Genomic DNA, 15,949 nt, shown 5'->3' with positions numbered 1-15,949 from the left:
CCCTCCGCCTCTTTCTTCTCTCAGTAGCTAAGATGACTGCCATGACAATTCAATGAGAGGAGAGGACGCCAAGTGAAGTATCCCCCAGCTCGCTGAAAAGGAGAGAAGGAGTGCTCAAGGTAAAGAGAGGAGAGGGAGAAGCAGAAGAAGAAGAGGAGGAGGAGGAGGAGGAGGAAGAAAGAAGGGACAAGAAGAGAGGCAGAGGAGCGAGGGAAGGGTAAGGGGCGAGAGAGCGAGGGATAAACGGTGGATGGAGGCAGCTCGGACCGGGGCTACGGAGCGCTCTTCACCGACGAAGAAGAAGAAGAACAGCAGCAGCAGCGGGGGGGAGAGGAGATGGAGGCGAAAGGCAGAAACATGCCCCCAGGTAACACGCGCACGCACACACACACACACACACACACACACAGACACACACACACACACACACACATACAGGCAGATGTGGATGTGTTCTTGTATACACAAACAACCAGATGCACTTGTGAATTCACATATATTCACATACATGACACATACATGCATGTACATTAAAGCATAAACATTTAAACACACAAACAAGCACGGATGAACACAGTCATACAGGAAACCACCCATAAACACACACACACACACACACACACACAGGAGTGCAGATATGTACAGAGGTCTGGATTCAGAGGGCAACTGGCTTTGATTAATCTGCGTTGGCATTTGTGTAACCAAGCTAAATGTTGTTTCTTATTTAAATCACAGATGACTGAAGGGAGTGTTGACACATGAGGAGTTGAGGAAAATTCAGGGAACATGAATTTAATGAATTGCAATATTGGACTGAGGAGCCTGACACTTGAAACGTCAGTTAATTTTTCACTGTGTTGTCTTCACATGCACAGTGGGCTGTGGACAACAATTTTTTGTTGTTGTTGTCGTGGTTGTTTTCAAATGTTAAAAACAGCCACGGTTGGTTGTATACATTTTTCAGACTAGCCAATCAGGATTAAGTACAGCCAGGATATGTGAAGTTTTGTCACCTCTTGTTGTCTACATTGGATGCAACACAGTTGTGCTTTTAAACATCAGGAATTCTTCTATTAAATCAACAGTGAAGCCTGAACTGGCTCCGTCTGCAACCTGAAGTTTCTCTTTACAGCTGTGCAGTTTACTACAATAGGCTTCTAGTAAAAACAGGATAAGCATAAACCTGCCATTTAACTGACTTGGCTTTGATATATTTTTTAGTGTGTGGAAATGATTCACCACATCCATCCAAGGCTATTTTTGAAAAATGCTTAGAATATTTAAAGCACATCAGTGATGAAAGATCCATGTTACAGCTTCTTTTAATGCAGACTATGAGCACCTGTAAAAGTAAAGATTTGTGGAAACTCATCAAGATGCCTGTTGCTGCCATGTTGCTATGTCAATGTTGCTGCTCACATGACAGGTTTATACTGAGGTGCAGCATGAAACAGCCTGTAAAAAAAAGTTTGATTTTGAAAAGCTTTGCACATTTTCATTTAAAGGATAGATCTACTGTACAGATTGGAAAGCCCCTTAAGGCAAATTTGTGATTTGTCAAATCGGGTTGTATAAATAAAACTGACTAATCACTCAAAGCAAATTCAAAATATAACGTTGTCGTCATGGAAGTTCTGCCTGTGCCAACACAATGGTATATTATAGAACTGACATGTTTGAAAAGATATATTTGTGGTTTTAAGAACCAAAAACTCTCAATGTAGTTATACATCTCCTCTCTCAGGCTTCTCTCTGGAGCCAATCAGAGTGATTGAATAAAAATATAGCAGATTTTAGGTAAACACTCAGAGAAACCCAATCCTGCAAGGTTGGATGGTGGGTCCAGGTGGGTGGGGCTTGGAGCATTGCTGAGAGCTGTGACATCACAAAGTTACAGAAGTCCTGATGGCTCACTTTAAGGCTCAGTTTCTGAATACAGGCTGTGTGCATTTCTCTGTGGACCGAGTGCTTTGATACTTTCACAGTATTAATATAGAAACTAGACCTGATCTATAATCAAAGAAGACATGGACATCTACCTTTAGACAATTAATCTACAATTAACAGATGTTTTTTAGCCAGAGACACTTCAATCAATCAACCAATCAAAAGTTATTTGGACAGCACCTTGCACAGAGTTTAGTTCTCTGCAGGTGACTAACAAGCTGATAAGAAAGCACAGATGTAAGCTGTTTAACAGTTTGAGACTAATCCACATGAGACATAAAAATAATGGAAATGTAATAATAAAACCAATAAAACAGATAAAAATAGATAAACACCTCAGGGAGTTTTACTGCTATTGATGTTTTCTCTCAGCCTCTCATTCATGCTGATGAACCACATGCATAAGATGTCAGTTTCAATACTGCCGTGACGCTTCTTTATTCTGCATGGGCAGTGAATCATGTAAACAGATTCAGTGGATTCCTTATATAGTATGAAATCAAGCAAGTTTTCTATTTAGGTTTAGAGCTTCTTTTCACAAAATGAGGAGAAAATATGAAACAGCAGGAATACAGATTTTGCAAGGGAGAAATGGAGCTCCCAAGCAACTTGCATATATAAGTTTGAAAATCAGTAATAGTTCCAGATCACTGCAACACAAATTTAAAATGAAACTACCTCAAGAGTGTATTTAAATACATTAAAAAGAAAAAGAAAGACCAAATAAGAAAAATATTTCCTGACGTGAAACTATTCACTGAATGTGTGATCCGAGTTACTTCACCACCCGCTGCAGCGATGCCTTCTTTCCTGCAGTTCTTTTTGGGACTTACCTTAATGCATATTCCAGCAGGCCGGTCACTTTCAGGGTCAGAGTACCAGTGGTCTCTGTTATTTTGGGATTTGCGTTGCCATGGAAACACCCCGCAGGCCCACTGAATTAGCCAAATAGTTTCAAAGCCCACACCGGCAATGATGTTCTCTTTGTGCGATCGATCGTTTACATTAACCTCCCGTTTGGGATCGAGTGAACCGAAGTCGTGATCGAGGCTTCTCCAGGATGTCCGCCATTTTTATTCAAAAGTTTGAGTAACTAAATGGTTAAATGGAAATCCATGTAGTCGCCCCTCCCCACCGCCCCCACCCCCTACCTCTTCCTCCCCTCCCTCTTCCTCCCCTCCATGCTCCTTGGATGTTTCATTTATGTTTCCTGAAGCACAACAGATGTGCTGTATCTCAATTTTCCTCATCGTCCTTCTCACTGTTCACCTCTCAGCTCTGATTTATGTCTCCTCTTTCCTTTCCTCTCCACTCACCTCCTCCTCTCTCATCATCCACTTTTCTCTTGTCATTGTCATTTCTCATTTATTTAAGTGTACAGGAACCTCTGTCCGTCTTCCTTGCTCTTCTGCAGTTGCCCCTGGCTGCCTTTATTGATCTTATCATTGACCTCTAAACACATATTATCTCCATACCTTCAAATTCTGTTGCTCCAGGTTTACACGTGAAGGTCAGAATTGAAATGTGCCCTCCTGCTGTGATAATATATAACTTATATATATATAAAATAATGGATTTTCAAACTTTATTTTAATTTTCTTCCAAACACTTTTTGGGGAAACACTGACAGACTTACACAGAAACATTTTTCCCTCCATGTCTTCCAGCAGTCCATCCTCCACCCTCCACAGTTCACTGTTATATGATATTTGTTGTTTTATATTTTTGTTGAAGCAGCGGGGTCGGCATTTTGTTCTTCTGCCGGCTGCGTGCTGCCAACATTTCTTTACTGCTCCAGGCTGTGTGCGTTGTTTTTTGTTTTGTTTTGGGGTTTTTTTTTTATTATTATTAAAACCCGCTCCACTGTGCTTACCCAGAATGCAACAGAAAGATTTAACCCCATGAGCAGCTATCACCAGTCACCTACAGGGGCCCGTGGGGGACAGTAGTTCTATTAATGCATAAATATTTGACAGTTCAATGCATAAATTGAGCACAGGATGGGATGCAAAGGTGGTTACATGTCTTTTTTTAGTTTCTCATTTTTAATTTCATGGATGCTCAACCTTCCAGGGCATTTTTAACCTGCACCCTTTTATAGAAATAAATGAATCAAACAAGAGTCTATTAGTTTCACATTAGCCTGAGTATTCAAATGAATGAAATGCTATGTTAGCAGAAGTTTGAATAACAACCAGTATAATAACCAGTAAACAAACACAATGACTGTGAGTACAAGGTGACCGTAACCTTTGTGAACAGAAGATAACTCCTTGCAGTAAATGTCTCAGGCTGACGTTAAAGTGAAAGAGTGTCTTTACTCTGCCACCACAGTGGCAGCATCCTCCGAAGGATGCGTCCCCTGAATTAGGACACAGCTAAAGACATCAGTAAAGGTTAATAAAGAACATATACAGTGTAACGTGCTCTCCTTTGGGACAGCTTTGGCCACTTGCCCTCTGAATCCAGACCTCACCAGTTTCACGAGGACTTCTTAGGATGTAGATTAAGATAATGCTTTCATCAAATCTACAGACTATAAAATAAAAAAACAGCACACACCTTGCTTCATTAAAGAATGATTCTAATTCCCGTGCATCTAAAGCATCTTTATGTGCAGTGAACAGAGATGTCTGCTGAATATAAGTTCTTTTGCTCTGTGTTTTCTCTTCAGATATTAGTTTCCTTCCTCGCCCTGCCATGGTGTGGTGTGAGCGTGGCATCCAGGTGCTGCTGACCACCATGGGGGCTTTTGCAGCCTTTGCCCTGATGACAGTGGCTATTGGCACAGACTACTGGCTCTACGCCCGGGCCTTCATCTGCAACAGCACGGCCAACTCATCCCAGGAGGACTCCAACAACAAGGACAAGAAAGACCCTGGGGCTCTGACCCACTCCGGCCTCTGGAGGATCTGCTGCCTGGAAGGTACAGCTGGTTGTGTGTGTGCATGAGTGTGTGTGTTTGAAGCTATGGAAACCTCTGGATGCTCTGGGGGTTGAATTTGTGTGTGTGTGTGTGTGTGTGTGTGTGTGTCTGTGTCTGTGTGTGTGTGTGTCTGTGTCTGTGTGTGTGTGTGTCTGTGTCTGTGTGTGTGTGTGTCTGTGTCTGTGTGTGTGTGTGTCTGTGTCTGTGTGTGTGTGTGTCTGTGTGTGTGTGTGTGTGATTTATCATGCGCTGGTCATTGGAGGGTCTTGTTGGGGTCAGGGTGCTCATCAGTGTAATCAGAACAGACATAAATAGGTGTTCTCTTACTCACAAACAGTCACTCACACAGACACACACACACACACAGACACAGACACACACACACAGAGTTGTGTTTCCATGACTTCTGGGGACATTACATTGACTTACATTCACCTTCTGGAGACTTCCTCTTACCTTAACCTTAACTAGTACTTGCCTAACCTTATCCTAAACTTCAAACACGTCTACACATTCAAATTTAATGATTTACATTATGGGGGCTCTCTTTTTGTCCCCATACAGAAGACAAGTCCCCATAATGTGTAAACAGATGTAGGTCCCCAGAACATGAGTAATACCTATACCACACACACACAAACACACAGTCACACTCACACAAACTACCAGTATGATATATTGCCCCACTTTTCTTTATTTATTTCCTGCTTTTCAGGTCTTGTCAGGTGCAATGAGTTGTCATTGTTGCTACAAATTGTTGCACTGACATAATTTGATGCTGGTTTACAGCCTGCATGCCATGTGACCATGACAACCATGAAAACAGTCCTTCCATCCATTACCTACTGCTTATCCTTATAGGGTCACGGAGAGAGGCAGTCCCAGCTGACAGTGGGTGAGGGCAGGGTACACCCTGGACAGGTCGCCAGTCTATCACAGGGCTGATTTATAGAGACAAACAGGCAATCACACTCTCATTCACCTATGGGCACGTTAGACTCGCCAGTTAACCTAAGTATATGTTTTTGGTGGGAGGAAGCCGGAGCAACCGGAGAGAACCCATGCAGGCACAGGGAGAACATGTAAACTCCACACAGAAAGGCCCCAGGCCTGGGATTCAAACCCAGAACCTTCTTGCTGTGAGGCAACGCTGCTAACCACCATACCAATGTGCCGCTCACCATGAAAACAATGCAGAACCTAACTTCACTGTCATCAGTCAAATTCCCTTTGTATAGAACTGAATTGTTTTCCCAACCATGCTGTGGTAGCAAATGTAATCACTGCCTGGATTATCTTCAGATTATGTGTTTGTTTGAATGAAGTGCTACATGCCACTCACCCCTCATTGTGGTTAGGTTATGGCAACAACGGCAATTGAGGTAATGTATGGGAAAGATGATTTTGGGTGGCTGTGCCTCAAGAGGTAGAACAGGTCTTCGACTACCTCGAAGGTCGGTGGTTCAATTCCTGGCTCCTCCTGTTTGCATGTCGATGTGTCCTTGGGCAAGATACTAAACCCCCAAGATAGAAAAAGCACAGTATGAATGTGTGAGTGAACAGGTGAATGTGGCTTGCCGTTTGGTGTGTTTTGAGAGATCGATAAGACTAGAAAGAGCTATATAAATTTACCATACATGATCGTGTTGTTTCTCAAGTCATTGTGGACTTTTTAATTAAACCAGAACCAGGATCTAAACCAGATCTTAAGCAAGGGCCGTGAGAGTGTGAACAGAAAATAAGATAAAATAATGCTGCAATATTGTACTGCAGGATCTGATATTTTAGTGGAAAACTAATGACATATGTCAGAGAACATGATATATTCAGTATCAACATTTTTATGATTTGCTAGATACGTTAATTACTAACATTTCTCCATTGTTTTCATAGAAAACTAAATCTGGTCAGCAATAGATTTCCTTCAAAACATAGCCTTTGCAAATAAGCCGTATATAAACATAATTAGTGGACACTGCTGCATATCTGAGCTCCCTGAGCTACACACCTCTTCACTGGCAGTGAGTGAACAAATGGATAGAATAGACAATGTTTGTGATAGATGAACATATCTTCCTGGCAAAATGCTGAACACTGCCTTTGCTTTCAGCTACAACCCCTCTCTGTTAAGCTACATGATGAGATGAGAGCAGGTTGATAGCAGCGACCTGGATGGAACAGGCTGTACCAGCAGACGCGGGGCTCCCTGCTGCTGCCCATTCAAGCTCAGATGCAGCAGGAGCAGGTTTCTGTCTGAAAGCACCTTCAATCACACTGTTCTGAAATTTCTTAACCACCATCAGATCTAAAACATTAGGCGATACACAATTTGTAGCACTGGCTATACCCATGATGCATTATGATATCATCATGACAAGCTGTAAACACGATAATGAGACATTATAAAAGCTAATGTGGCCCATGGTGTTTCCGTTTTTTAGAGCGTTGTGGTTTTGTTGCACGACTCAGATAAGAGGATTTCAAGATGTAGACATTGAAGCTTTGCCTCATTTCTCTCTTTTACTTTCATGCACAGACAAAACACAAATACTTACACATACCGCATACACAGACACCTACTATACTGCACCTTAAACATAATGCTCATCATAATGCCCCAGAGCTCAGATATGAGTGGTGACTCATTCAGTGACTGATGAAGTAGTTTTTCCTGTGTTGCTGCAGCTGCCAGACAGGCAGGACACACAAATACACATATAGTTCAATAGTTTTTGGAAGCTGTTTCATATGGAAGGACCTCTTTTTGTTTGGACAGTTTCAGCGGTAGTTTGATGTTGTATAATATATATAATATTTCTGTCTCGTTAGATGTAGCCAAACATTGACTTTAGTTGTTGCCTGGCAGCTGTTCTATAAAGGTGTTTGACAGACAATCTGCCGCTTCATTCTGATCTAATGCCCACTGGGTTCATTTGTGGATAACTATTCCCTCTCTAATCCAGTTCCTGATCCTTGTAGATTAATAATTCTGCTCCATTACCAGTTCATGAGGTTTATCATGGGATTACTTTTGTTTCTTAGTGTTTCTAAGTGTGTGCGCCGGGAGAGTCCTATTCACATTCTTTTAATGTCTTTTTTTCTGTCTTTCAAATGCTGTATTTTATTGCATGAGAGACATTCTATCTCTCTTTTCCTCTTGATGTTAATTTTGTCCATGTGATGCACAAATAGCTGATAAGATTTGCAACAAAACACAGTTAAAGCTGTGGGTGTCAGGGTGAACCAATGAAGAGCCAGCTTCCATGTTCAATCTCTTGCCTTATTGAAGACAACAAAAGCTGTGTTTCCACCACAGCAACTTTCCCCAGGAACCAGGAACCTTTAGAGGAACTATGCACATTTCCACCGCAGGAACCAGGGTCTAAATTTAGTTTAGGGGTCTGCAGCGCTGAACATTTCTGACTGGTCGAGTACCTGCTGCATTTTATTTCACCCGCGATGTTTAAAAGTCCGCAGTGAGCGAGCACCGAGCGAGCCAACACATTTTCCACACCGTGAAACAGGTCTGGGAGAAGGTAAAAAAAACTGAAACTGGACTTCAAAAAAATAAAGGACCACAACAACCGGAGTGGCTAGGGTTTCCACCCGTCATGTATAATATGGGATCATCCTGCATTTGAAAATAAAATGCTGTGTCCTGTATTGAATATATATGGGACGCAATTTGTTCCGTATTTTCATTCATGTTATTTCCTCAAAGTGCTGTGAATAATGTAATGTCAAGTAATAATTTTGCATAATCTTCCCGGGATTTAAGGCCGCAGACAACAATGGGCCACAGGAACCTTTTAGTTCCTGAAGAAAAGTACCTGGAACAGGTACTTTTTGGTCAAAACGTGGCTAAAGATAGAAAAGGCACCAAAATCTATTTCATACAGGAAGATGATATTGGTTTGTTTGTCCAATATCCAAAGACAACCTATGCTCACATACAAAGATCTCTAGTATTGGTAATGAGGGAGTATGTCACATGATGTTATGGCACTGAAAACCTGTTAGAGAGGAAACAGGTTGTGTGGGTCAAAGTGTCTGACTTTAACATGGGAGACCACTGTTTGTGGTCAACAGTCAATTAGACTGTTAACTGACTTTAGTGTTTTTGTTCTTTGTGATGCCCACAGTTCATGGCCATGTGCCAGCGCTACATCTGCGACTGTGTCTGTGAATGAGTGATAAAGTTAGTCCATTGGGCTTTTCCCAGTGGCCGTTGCCCTTTCAAAATAATTTAGCGTGAGCAGTTTGTATTACATCACCAGGGGGGCATTTACAGTAGATCCACAACAGTTTTCAACAACCGTGCTGAAATAGTGACCAGGGCTCAACTGCAGACTGTAACAGGCCTTTATTTGAGACAGGCATGTATTACAGACAGGCTTTTATTTCTAATTCCCTCTGTTGATTACATATGTGAGCCCAGTCCTGGGCTCATGAATAACAGCCACTAAAAACGAAAAAACTTTTTTGAGCAGCATTGATGCTCCTGGTACAATAGCCTGTTTACTTTTATGTTGACTTACGTTGTGCTGCTGTATTTATTAGTATAGTGGAGCTATCCATGGTACTGAAAGGCTGGAATTAATTGTGTTGTGTGTCGGATGTATGATGGCATTCTCCATGTGTCCACATGAGGAAAGGACAAGACACATGGTGGAGCTGGGTCTTTTTAACCTAAAATTACTGTTACCACCAGTCAGTATAGGTGTTGCCAAATCAACTGGGACTGAAATATTAAAGAATATGATTTAAAGGTTTATGAGAAACATCTGTCTGATTGGCTCCTGGTAACTGTGTCAAGCAATCATAGTGAATTCAAAAGTGGCTTGTGTGACTCTCATCCTACTCTTTTTTCATTTTCTATTGTTTCTGTCTGGTCATCTTCAATTTGTCTGTCTTCTCTGTCCATCTGTCACCCTGTTTACTTCTTCTGTCTCTTCCTCCTCTTCATCTTTACATTAATTTCTTTGTCTCAGCTTCTGTCAGTTTCCCCTCAGTTGTACTGTATATTCTCTTGTCTTTCTGGTTTTCTCATTTCTATTCCTTCCCTTCACCATTCCTGTCTCTTTTCTATCTTCTTCTCTTCCTTGTGATCTCTACTTTTTTTTCTGCCGTCCTCCTCACTCTCCCCTCTTCTTCCTCTCTGTCTTTCTTCAGGCCTGAAGCGAGGTGTGTGTTCCCAGATCAATCATTTCCCAGAGGATGCAGACTACGACCAAGATGCTGCAGAGTATTTACTGCGTGAGTGACACACACACACACACACACACACACACACACACAAACACACGTTTATAAATGAACAACAAATGCACACAGGCATGTATAGGAACATTAGATAACTGTACACTGGCATACACACACATTTACTGTGCACCACAACACATATACACACACACACACACACACACATCTCAGCAGAAAACACACATACACACACTACAGTTTCCATCACACACAGATACAGAAAGGACAGAAGGGGATGGTGGGCGGACATCAATGCACGGATGTCAGATTCAAGCAAAGCGTTCCTGGAGGTGCGTGTGTGTGTATGTCTGCATAGTGTGTTTATGTGTGTGTGTGTCAATGCCCAGGTGCATGGGGTTGGGAGTCTGGGGGTGTACAGAAAGCTTTTTCTTCTTTTTTTTTTTCACTGATGGATTGAACGAACAGCCTTCACTAATGGATTATTTTCAGCTCAGGACTGAGGTTTCACATTCTGCCTCCATTGTGATAGCAGATTCTGTTCGTGCAGCCCTGAACCTTTTGGTTTGCAAAGTATATGTTCTATCCATATATTATATAAAGGTATCTATTTCTGTGAAGGAGGCCCTGATGCTATCTGAAATTCTCTTGTCTGCTTTGCTGTGCAACACTGACTGAACCAGTACATCCCCAATGCTGCATGATCCTCATGATTTGTTTTAAAGGTCCCATATTTTACACCTGTGTTTTATTTGAAGTGTGGATCCATAAGAAGATATATTTGTGGTTTTATGATCCAAAAACCATCTCAATGTAGTTTTACATCTCCTCTCTCAGGCTTCTCTCTGAAGCCCTAGTAACAACAGGTCGGTGAGCCAATCAGAAGAGAGGAGGCTCTGAGCCTCTCTTCTGATTGGCTGACTGTTTTTTGAGTGATCAAATAAAAATATAGCCGATTTCAGGTAAAACACTCAGAGAAACTGGCTGAGACAGCTGCTTTGTTGTGACATCACAAAGTTACAAAAGTCCTGATGGCTGGTTTTAAGGCTCAGTTTCTGAATACAGGCTGTGTGCATTTCTCTGTGGACTGAGCGCTTTGATACTTTCACAGTATTAATATAGAACCTAGACCTGCTTTATAATCAAAAATACTTACACTTTATACAATTTGGGACCTTTAATAATATAAAATGTCCAGAATTTATAGTTATGGACAATTCATTGACAAACAATATGTTTCAGACTTTTCTGCCATAGTTGATGGGAAATTACTGAAAATGTTAAAAATTGAGATATCTTGGAATCTAATTGATTAAATTGATGATAACACTGTAGATTATTTTCTTCTTTGATTAGCAGATGAACTGATTTGTTGAAATGTCAAAAAATAATGAAATAAACAAAATTCCAAAACTCAAAGATTTTCAATTACACAGAAAAGCAGCAAATTCCTACATGACAGAAGCTGGAAGCAGCATATGTTTGTTATTTTTGCTTGCAAAATGGAATGACTAATTAATCATGAATATAGTTGCTCATTATTTTTAGGTCTAATGCCTATAATCATTTCAGCTATACTGCTTACAAATAAACAGGACTGAAAAATGCAACTTTCTCAATGGAGGAAGTAACATTTTACTTGACAAACTGAGGTTCCACAAAGATTTAGAAAATCACTGCAAACACCTACTTGAAGTCAGCTGGACATTCTTTCCTATCAACTACTTCAGATAATCAATAAATAGTGCTGAACTGCCCACGTCGTCCCACTTCCAGTTAACAACAAATTCAGGGAATTATCTGCAGCAGCTGTTTGACATGTCTGACACAAGCTTCTATGAATAAATGCTTATCACAGCATTATGTTTCCCTTCAGAGGCAAACAAAAGCTAACACAGCCTGAAGAGTCACCTTCAAAACCTGAGGGCTCTGCGATACTACGTGTTCTTGCCTGTGATGGAGCTTTTCAGCATTTTAAACTTCGAAAATGTCTCAGTGCTGTATGTTATCGCAGCTGCTTTTAAGCTTGAGGTGTCTGCAGAGGGAGGGGGGTTTAGATGATGTAATGCAGTCTCTCGCAGCCATATTGGAGAGGTCCTACTGTTGGGCAGTAGCAGCTGTGAAGTGATGACTGACAAGTTATTTGTGACAAAGAGCTGGCTTGTACTCCTGAGGCTTCCTATGTCAACATAAAGTTTAGTGCAACTCTGGAATTTAAAGCCAAAAGTTCTTTTTTTTTGTTCTTTTTCATTGAGAAGGAAGGTGGTTGTGACTGTTTTAGACATGCTGCATTACAACTGTATTGAGAACGTCCTCCTGTGAATGGAATGGATGGTAAATGGATTGGACTTACATCAGGCTTTTCTAGTCTTGTCCACAACTCAAAGCCCTTTACAATACATGCCACATTCACCCATCCACACACACACTCATACACTGATGGAACAGCCATCAGACGTAATGAAGTGTTCAGTATCTTGCCCACACATGGACACACATGGACCATGACTTTCTGATTAGTGGACGACCCACTCTACCTCCTGAGCCACCCACAGTCTTGTGAAAACACAACCCCAGAGGTCGTCTGTGCAAGCAGCTCATTGCGACCCATAGGCGACCTCTAGTGGCCGCAGTAATTTTGACGGAAGCAAACGAGGAAGTCAGGTGACGCAGTATAAAGAGCGACAACATCCCTGTTGCGAGGGTTGGGTCAACAAAACTCAGACCTTCGATACAGGAGACCGCTGTTCGTTTCCCGGGTTATTCATGACCTTTCTGCAACCTTAACCGTGTGTTTATTGTAACCATGACAACAAAAGGTTCCCTAACCTTAAGAAATAACTTATTTTTTCAAATGACATAATTTTTTTTGAATGGTCCAAATCCATGCAGCAGATAATGAGCTATTTTAGTCTTGAAAAGCAATAGATTCTACACTTCCCATAATTGATTAGATCCTGCTCACCTGATAAACCCCAGCATCTTCCAGTTCGTAGCTTTCTGGTGAACATGTCGTCTCCAAGCCCAGACTCTCTGATTTGACAAAAGTTCCTCCACAGCGACAAAAGACATCATGTACTAAAACCTCATGTAGAAAATCCATAGAAACAGACCAGCTGCTGCACCGGAGCCAAGTTATAGTGTCAGCTATAGCACATCTTGGTAACACTTTTTCTCCCAGTGTCACGAGTCTGTTAACTTTGCACCTTTAAATGGTGCTGAACCCCACTAATTGTACTACATTAGAAAAGCAGAGGATTTAGTCATACACACACACACACACACATACACACACACATAAAGTCCACACAGAAAGGTTGAGAAACAATGACATCGCAGCCAAAAGAATCACGTATCTGTGCTGATGTCGTCGTCTGCAGGTGTGGTGCGAGCCTCCAGCATCTTCCCCATCCTCAGCGCCATACTGCTCTTGCTGGGCGGAGTGTGTGTTGCTTCCAGCAGCTTCTACAAGAGCAAAAGGAACATTATACTAGGTGGAGGAATTCTCTTTGTAGCTGCAGGTAAGGGGAAATGTGGTGTTGGATTTTATTAAAACACAAACTCTAAATGTTCTTTTTTATGTTTTTAGCCCCGGTTTGAAATTGTGTCTGCTGGCGTTGCCTCTTTTAATGGACGGCTTTGTCCTTCCAATCACGTACTCCACTCTGAGCTTAAACTGTTATTTCACATGTAGGTGTTCCAGAGCTATCAGCCAAATACAGGCATAATAAGAGGCTGTGATGTTTGATATGCAGATGGATTTTCACGTTGTGCCTCCTCGCTGTATAATTGAAAGGAAACTGTTCCTGTATCCCTGCCTGCAAAACAGTTTAATGAAGCTGCAGGTTAATTTGTCTCAGAGGAGCACTTAGAAGTCTTGTATATTTCCTCAGGCCTCAGCAACATCATCGGAGTGATCGTGTACATCTCAGCAGCTCTGAGTGACATTTCCCCCAAGAAGGACGAGGATAAGAAGTGGCACTACTCTTACGGCTGGTCTTTCTACTTCGGCGGCCTGTCCTTCATCCTGGCCGAGATGGTCGGCGTCCTCGCCGTCAACATCTACATTGAGAAGAACAAGGAGCTGCGCTGCCGCTCTCGCACCGACCTATTCAAGAGCACCACGCATGCCATGCTGCGGCTGCCCAGCTACCGCTTCAGACGGCGCTCTCGCTCCAGCTCGCGCTCCACTGACCCGCCACGCTCACAGGAGACCTCGCCCATCGGTGCCTCCAAAACCTTCAGCCTGCCGCCCTCCGCCCCGCCGTTCTCTGTAGCCACTCTGCCCAACCCGCACCACACCAGCGGTGGTGGAAGCGGAGGAGGCGGTGACATCTCCATGTACACCCTGTCGAGGGACTCCAAGCTGGGCAGCCTGGGAGGCGGCGCCCCACCTCTCTACGGCACGGTGGACCGCGCCACACTCTACCAGCTCCACAACTACTTCCCAAAAGATTCCAGCGGAAGTGGCGGCGGAGGAGGTGGAGGGGTGATAAGCAGCGGCACGCTCCCATCTCACTCCAAGTCCAACTTGGCAGCAGCGGCAGCTGTCGCCCAGAACGCGGCACCGCTGAACACCTCCACATCAGCCGCCACACCAGCCCAGCCGGCCCCGATATCCACAGCCACCATGGAGAGGGACAGGGGCAACGTAGGAACCCTGGACCGACTGACAGCCAAAAGGGACAGGGATAGCAACTCAGATACACTTAACAGGAAAACTACGCCAGTTTAAAAGTACACCTCAGAGAGGAGGGAAAGAGGGCGCAGGGAGGGGGGGCGTTGAAATTAAAGAAGAGAGATGGTGTTCAATTTATACAGATGTTAGAGATATCTGAGTTGACAGAGAGGAGGCTGAAAATGTGTAGGTGACACGTCAGCGGTGATGTTTCTGTCCTTGAGCCTGAGGTATAGCTGCCATAACTACCTACAGTATCATAAACAGTCATAGAACATCTGACATTATGTCCAAGTTCATGACATCTGCCTTAAAATGGTCATGACATTTGTTAATTGTGCAGCAATGGTGCAATGGAGGCTTCAGGGAATCACACACGATCATACACAACTGGGAGCTGCCCAGTGAAACCAGTCTCCCAGTGCAGCATTTGGGGGTTAAGTGCCTTGCTGGGGAGGCAGTGGAGCGCTGTAGTTTTTTAGTTTCCTCATTTTGATTTTGTCAAACATTCAACAAAAAGAACAGGAAGTTTTTGATTTGGTGATTTGTAAGTTTGAATCTGGTCAAAAACTGATCATTTCTAAACATGTAGACTTTGAAGCATCCTTTCAAACCAGCTCTTCTAAACCATACAATACTTTATGACACTACAGCAACATAAAACTCCTGAAAGAAAAGTGGCCAGATGGTGTAAGCCGCACTTCTCCGTTACATCTCTGTTTTAAAAGGAACAGAACGACACAGACGGGGACATTCAGCCAAGTAACAAGCTGCTCAGTGACGAGTTGACTGCCAGCTCAAGGTCAACAGTAGCTACTTAACCTCCGGTCCCAAAACAGTGACCTCAGCCATACCTGACAATACTGACACACACACACACACATCACACACACAGCACACACCAGATGAGGCTGACACACTGTGAGCGTATTTATTTTTCATTGTGTGTCAAAGGTAATTACAGTGACAGATGGGCATTCTCCACAGTCCTAGAGAAAGGAACAGCCATAAACTTTAAGCTTCACCCTGAACGCCTCCGTCACACCACTGCCAGTTGTCACCGTTTGGTTCAACGCTGCAAAAAATGTCCATCTGAGCAAGTGGCTTCATCTGATGTTAAAGTCCCACATTCTTTCTCCAAAGGTGTGAAGTATTTGCTGAGTTGTGGCCATGTGGAC

At 42.8% G+C, this 15,949-nt stretch overlaps 1 protein-coding gene across 1 annotated transcript; it reads left to right on the top strand.

Annotated features, from left to right (window-relative positions):
- Positions 1-234: 234 nt before the first annotated feature.
- LOC111233238 (voltage-dependent calcium channel gamma-4 subunit-like) lies at positions 235-14,831 on the top strand. The gene is made up of 5 exons (XM_022761007.1): positions 235-367; positions 4,622-4,873; positions 10,046-10,129; positions 13,474-13,614; positions 13,987-14,831. The coding sequence occupies exons 1-5, from the start codon at positions 337-339 to the stop codon at positions 14,826-14,828; spliced, it is 1,350 nt and encodes a 449-aa protein (XP_022616728.1). The 5' UTR covers positions 235-336; the 3' UTR covers positions 14,829-14,831.
- The last annotated feature ends 1,118 nt before the right edge of the window (positions 14,832-15,949 follow it).

The sequence above is a fragment of the Seriola dumerili genome, unplaced genomic scaffold (genome assembly GCF_002260705.1).
Source record: "Seriola dumerili isolate Sdu_G_001 unplaced genomic scaffold, Sdu_1.0 BDQW01000381.1, whole genome shotgun sequence".
NCBI lineage: Eukaryota > Metazoa > Chordata > Actinopteri > Carangiformes > Carangidae > Seriola > Seriola dumerili.
The sequence above is the reverse complement of the archived record's forward strand: the minus strand, read 5'-3'. Positions and strand labels throughout refer to the sequence as shown.

What these genes read in the sequence shown, in the direction of transcription:
- LOC111233238 (XM_022761007.1), top strand. Translation starts at nt 337, where the DNA reads ATGGAGGCGAAAGGCAGAAACATGCCCCCAG. An exon ending in GAGGATCTGCTGCCTGGAAG is followed by an intron (nt 4,874 to 10,045) that starts GTACAGCTGGTT and finishes GTCTTTCTTCAG; the next exon opens with GCCTGAAGCGAGGTGTGTGT. An exon ending in TGCTGCAGAGTATTTACTGC is followed by an intron (nt 10,130 to 13,473) that starts GTGAGTGACACA and finishes CGTCGTCTGCAG; the next exon opens with GTGTGGTGCGAGCCTCCAGC.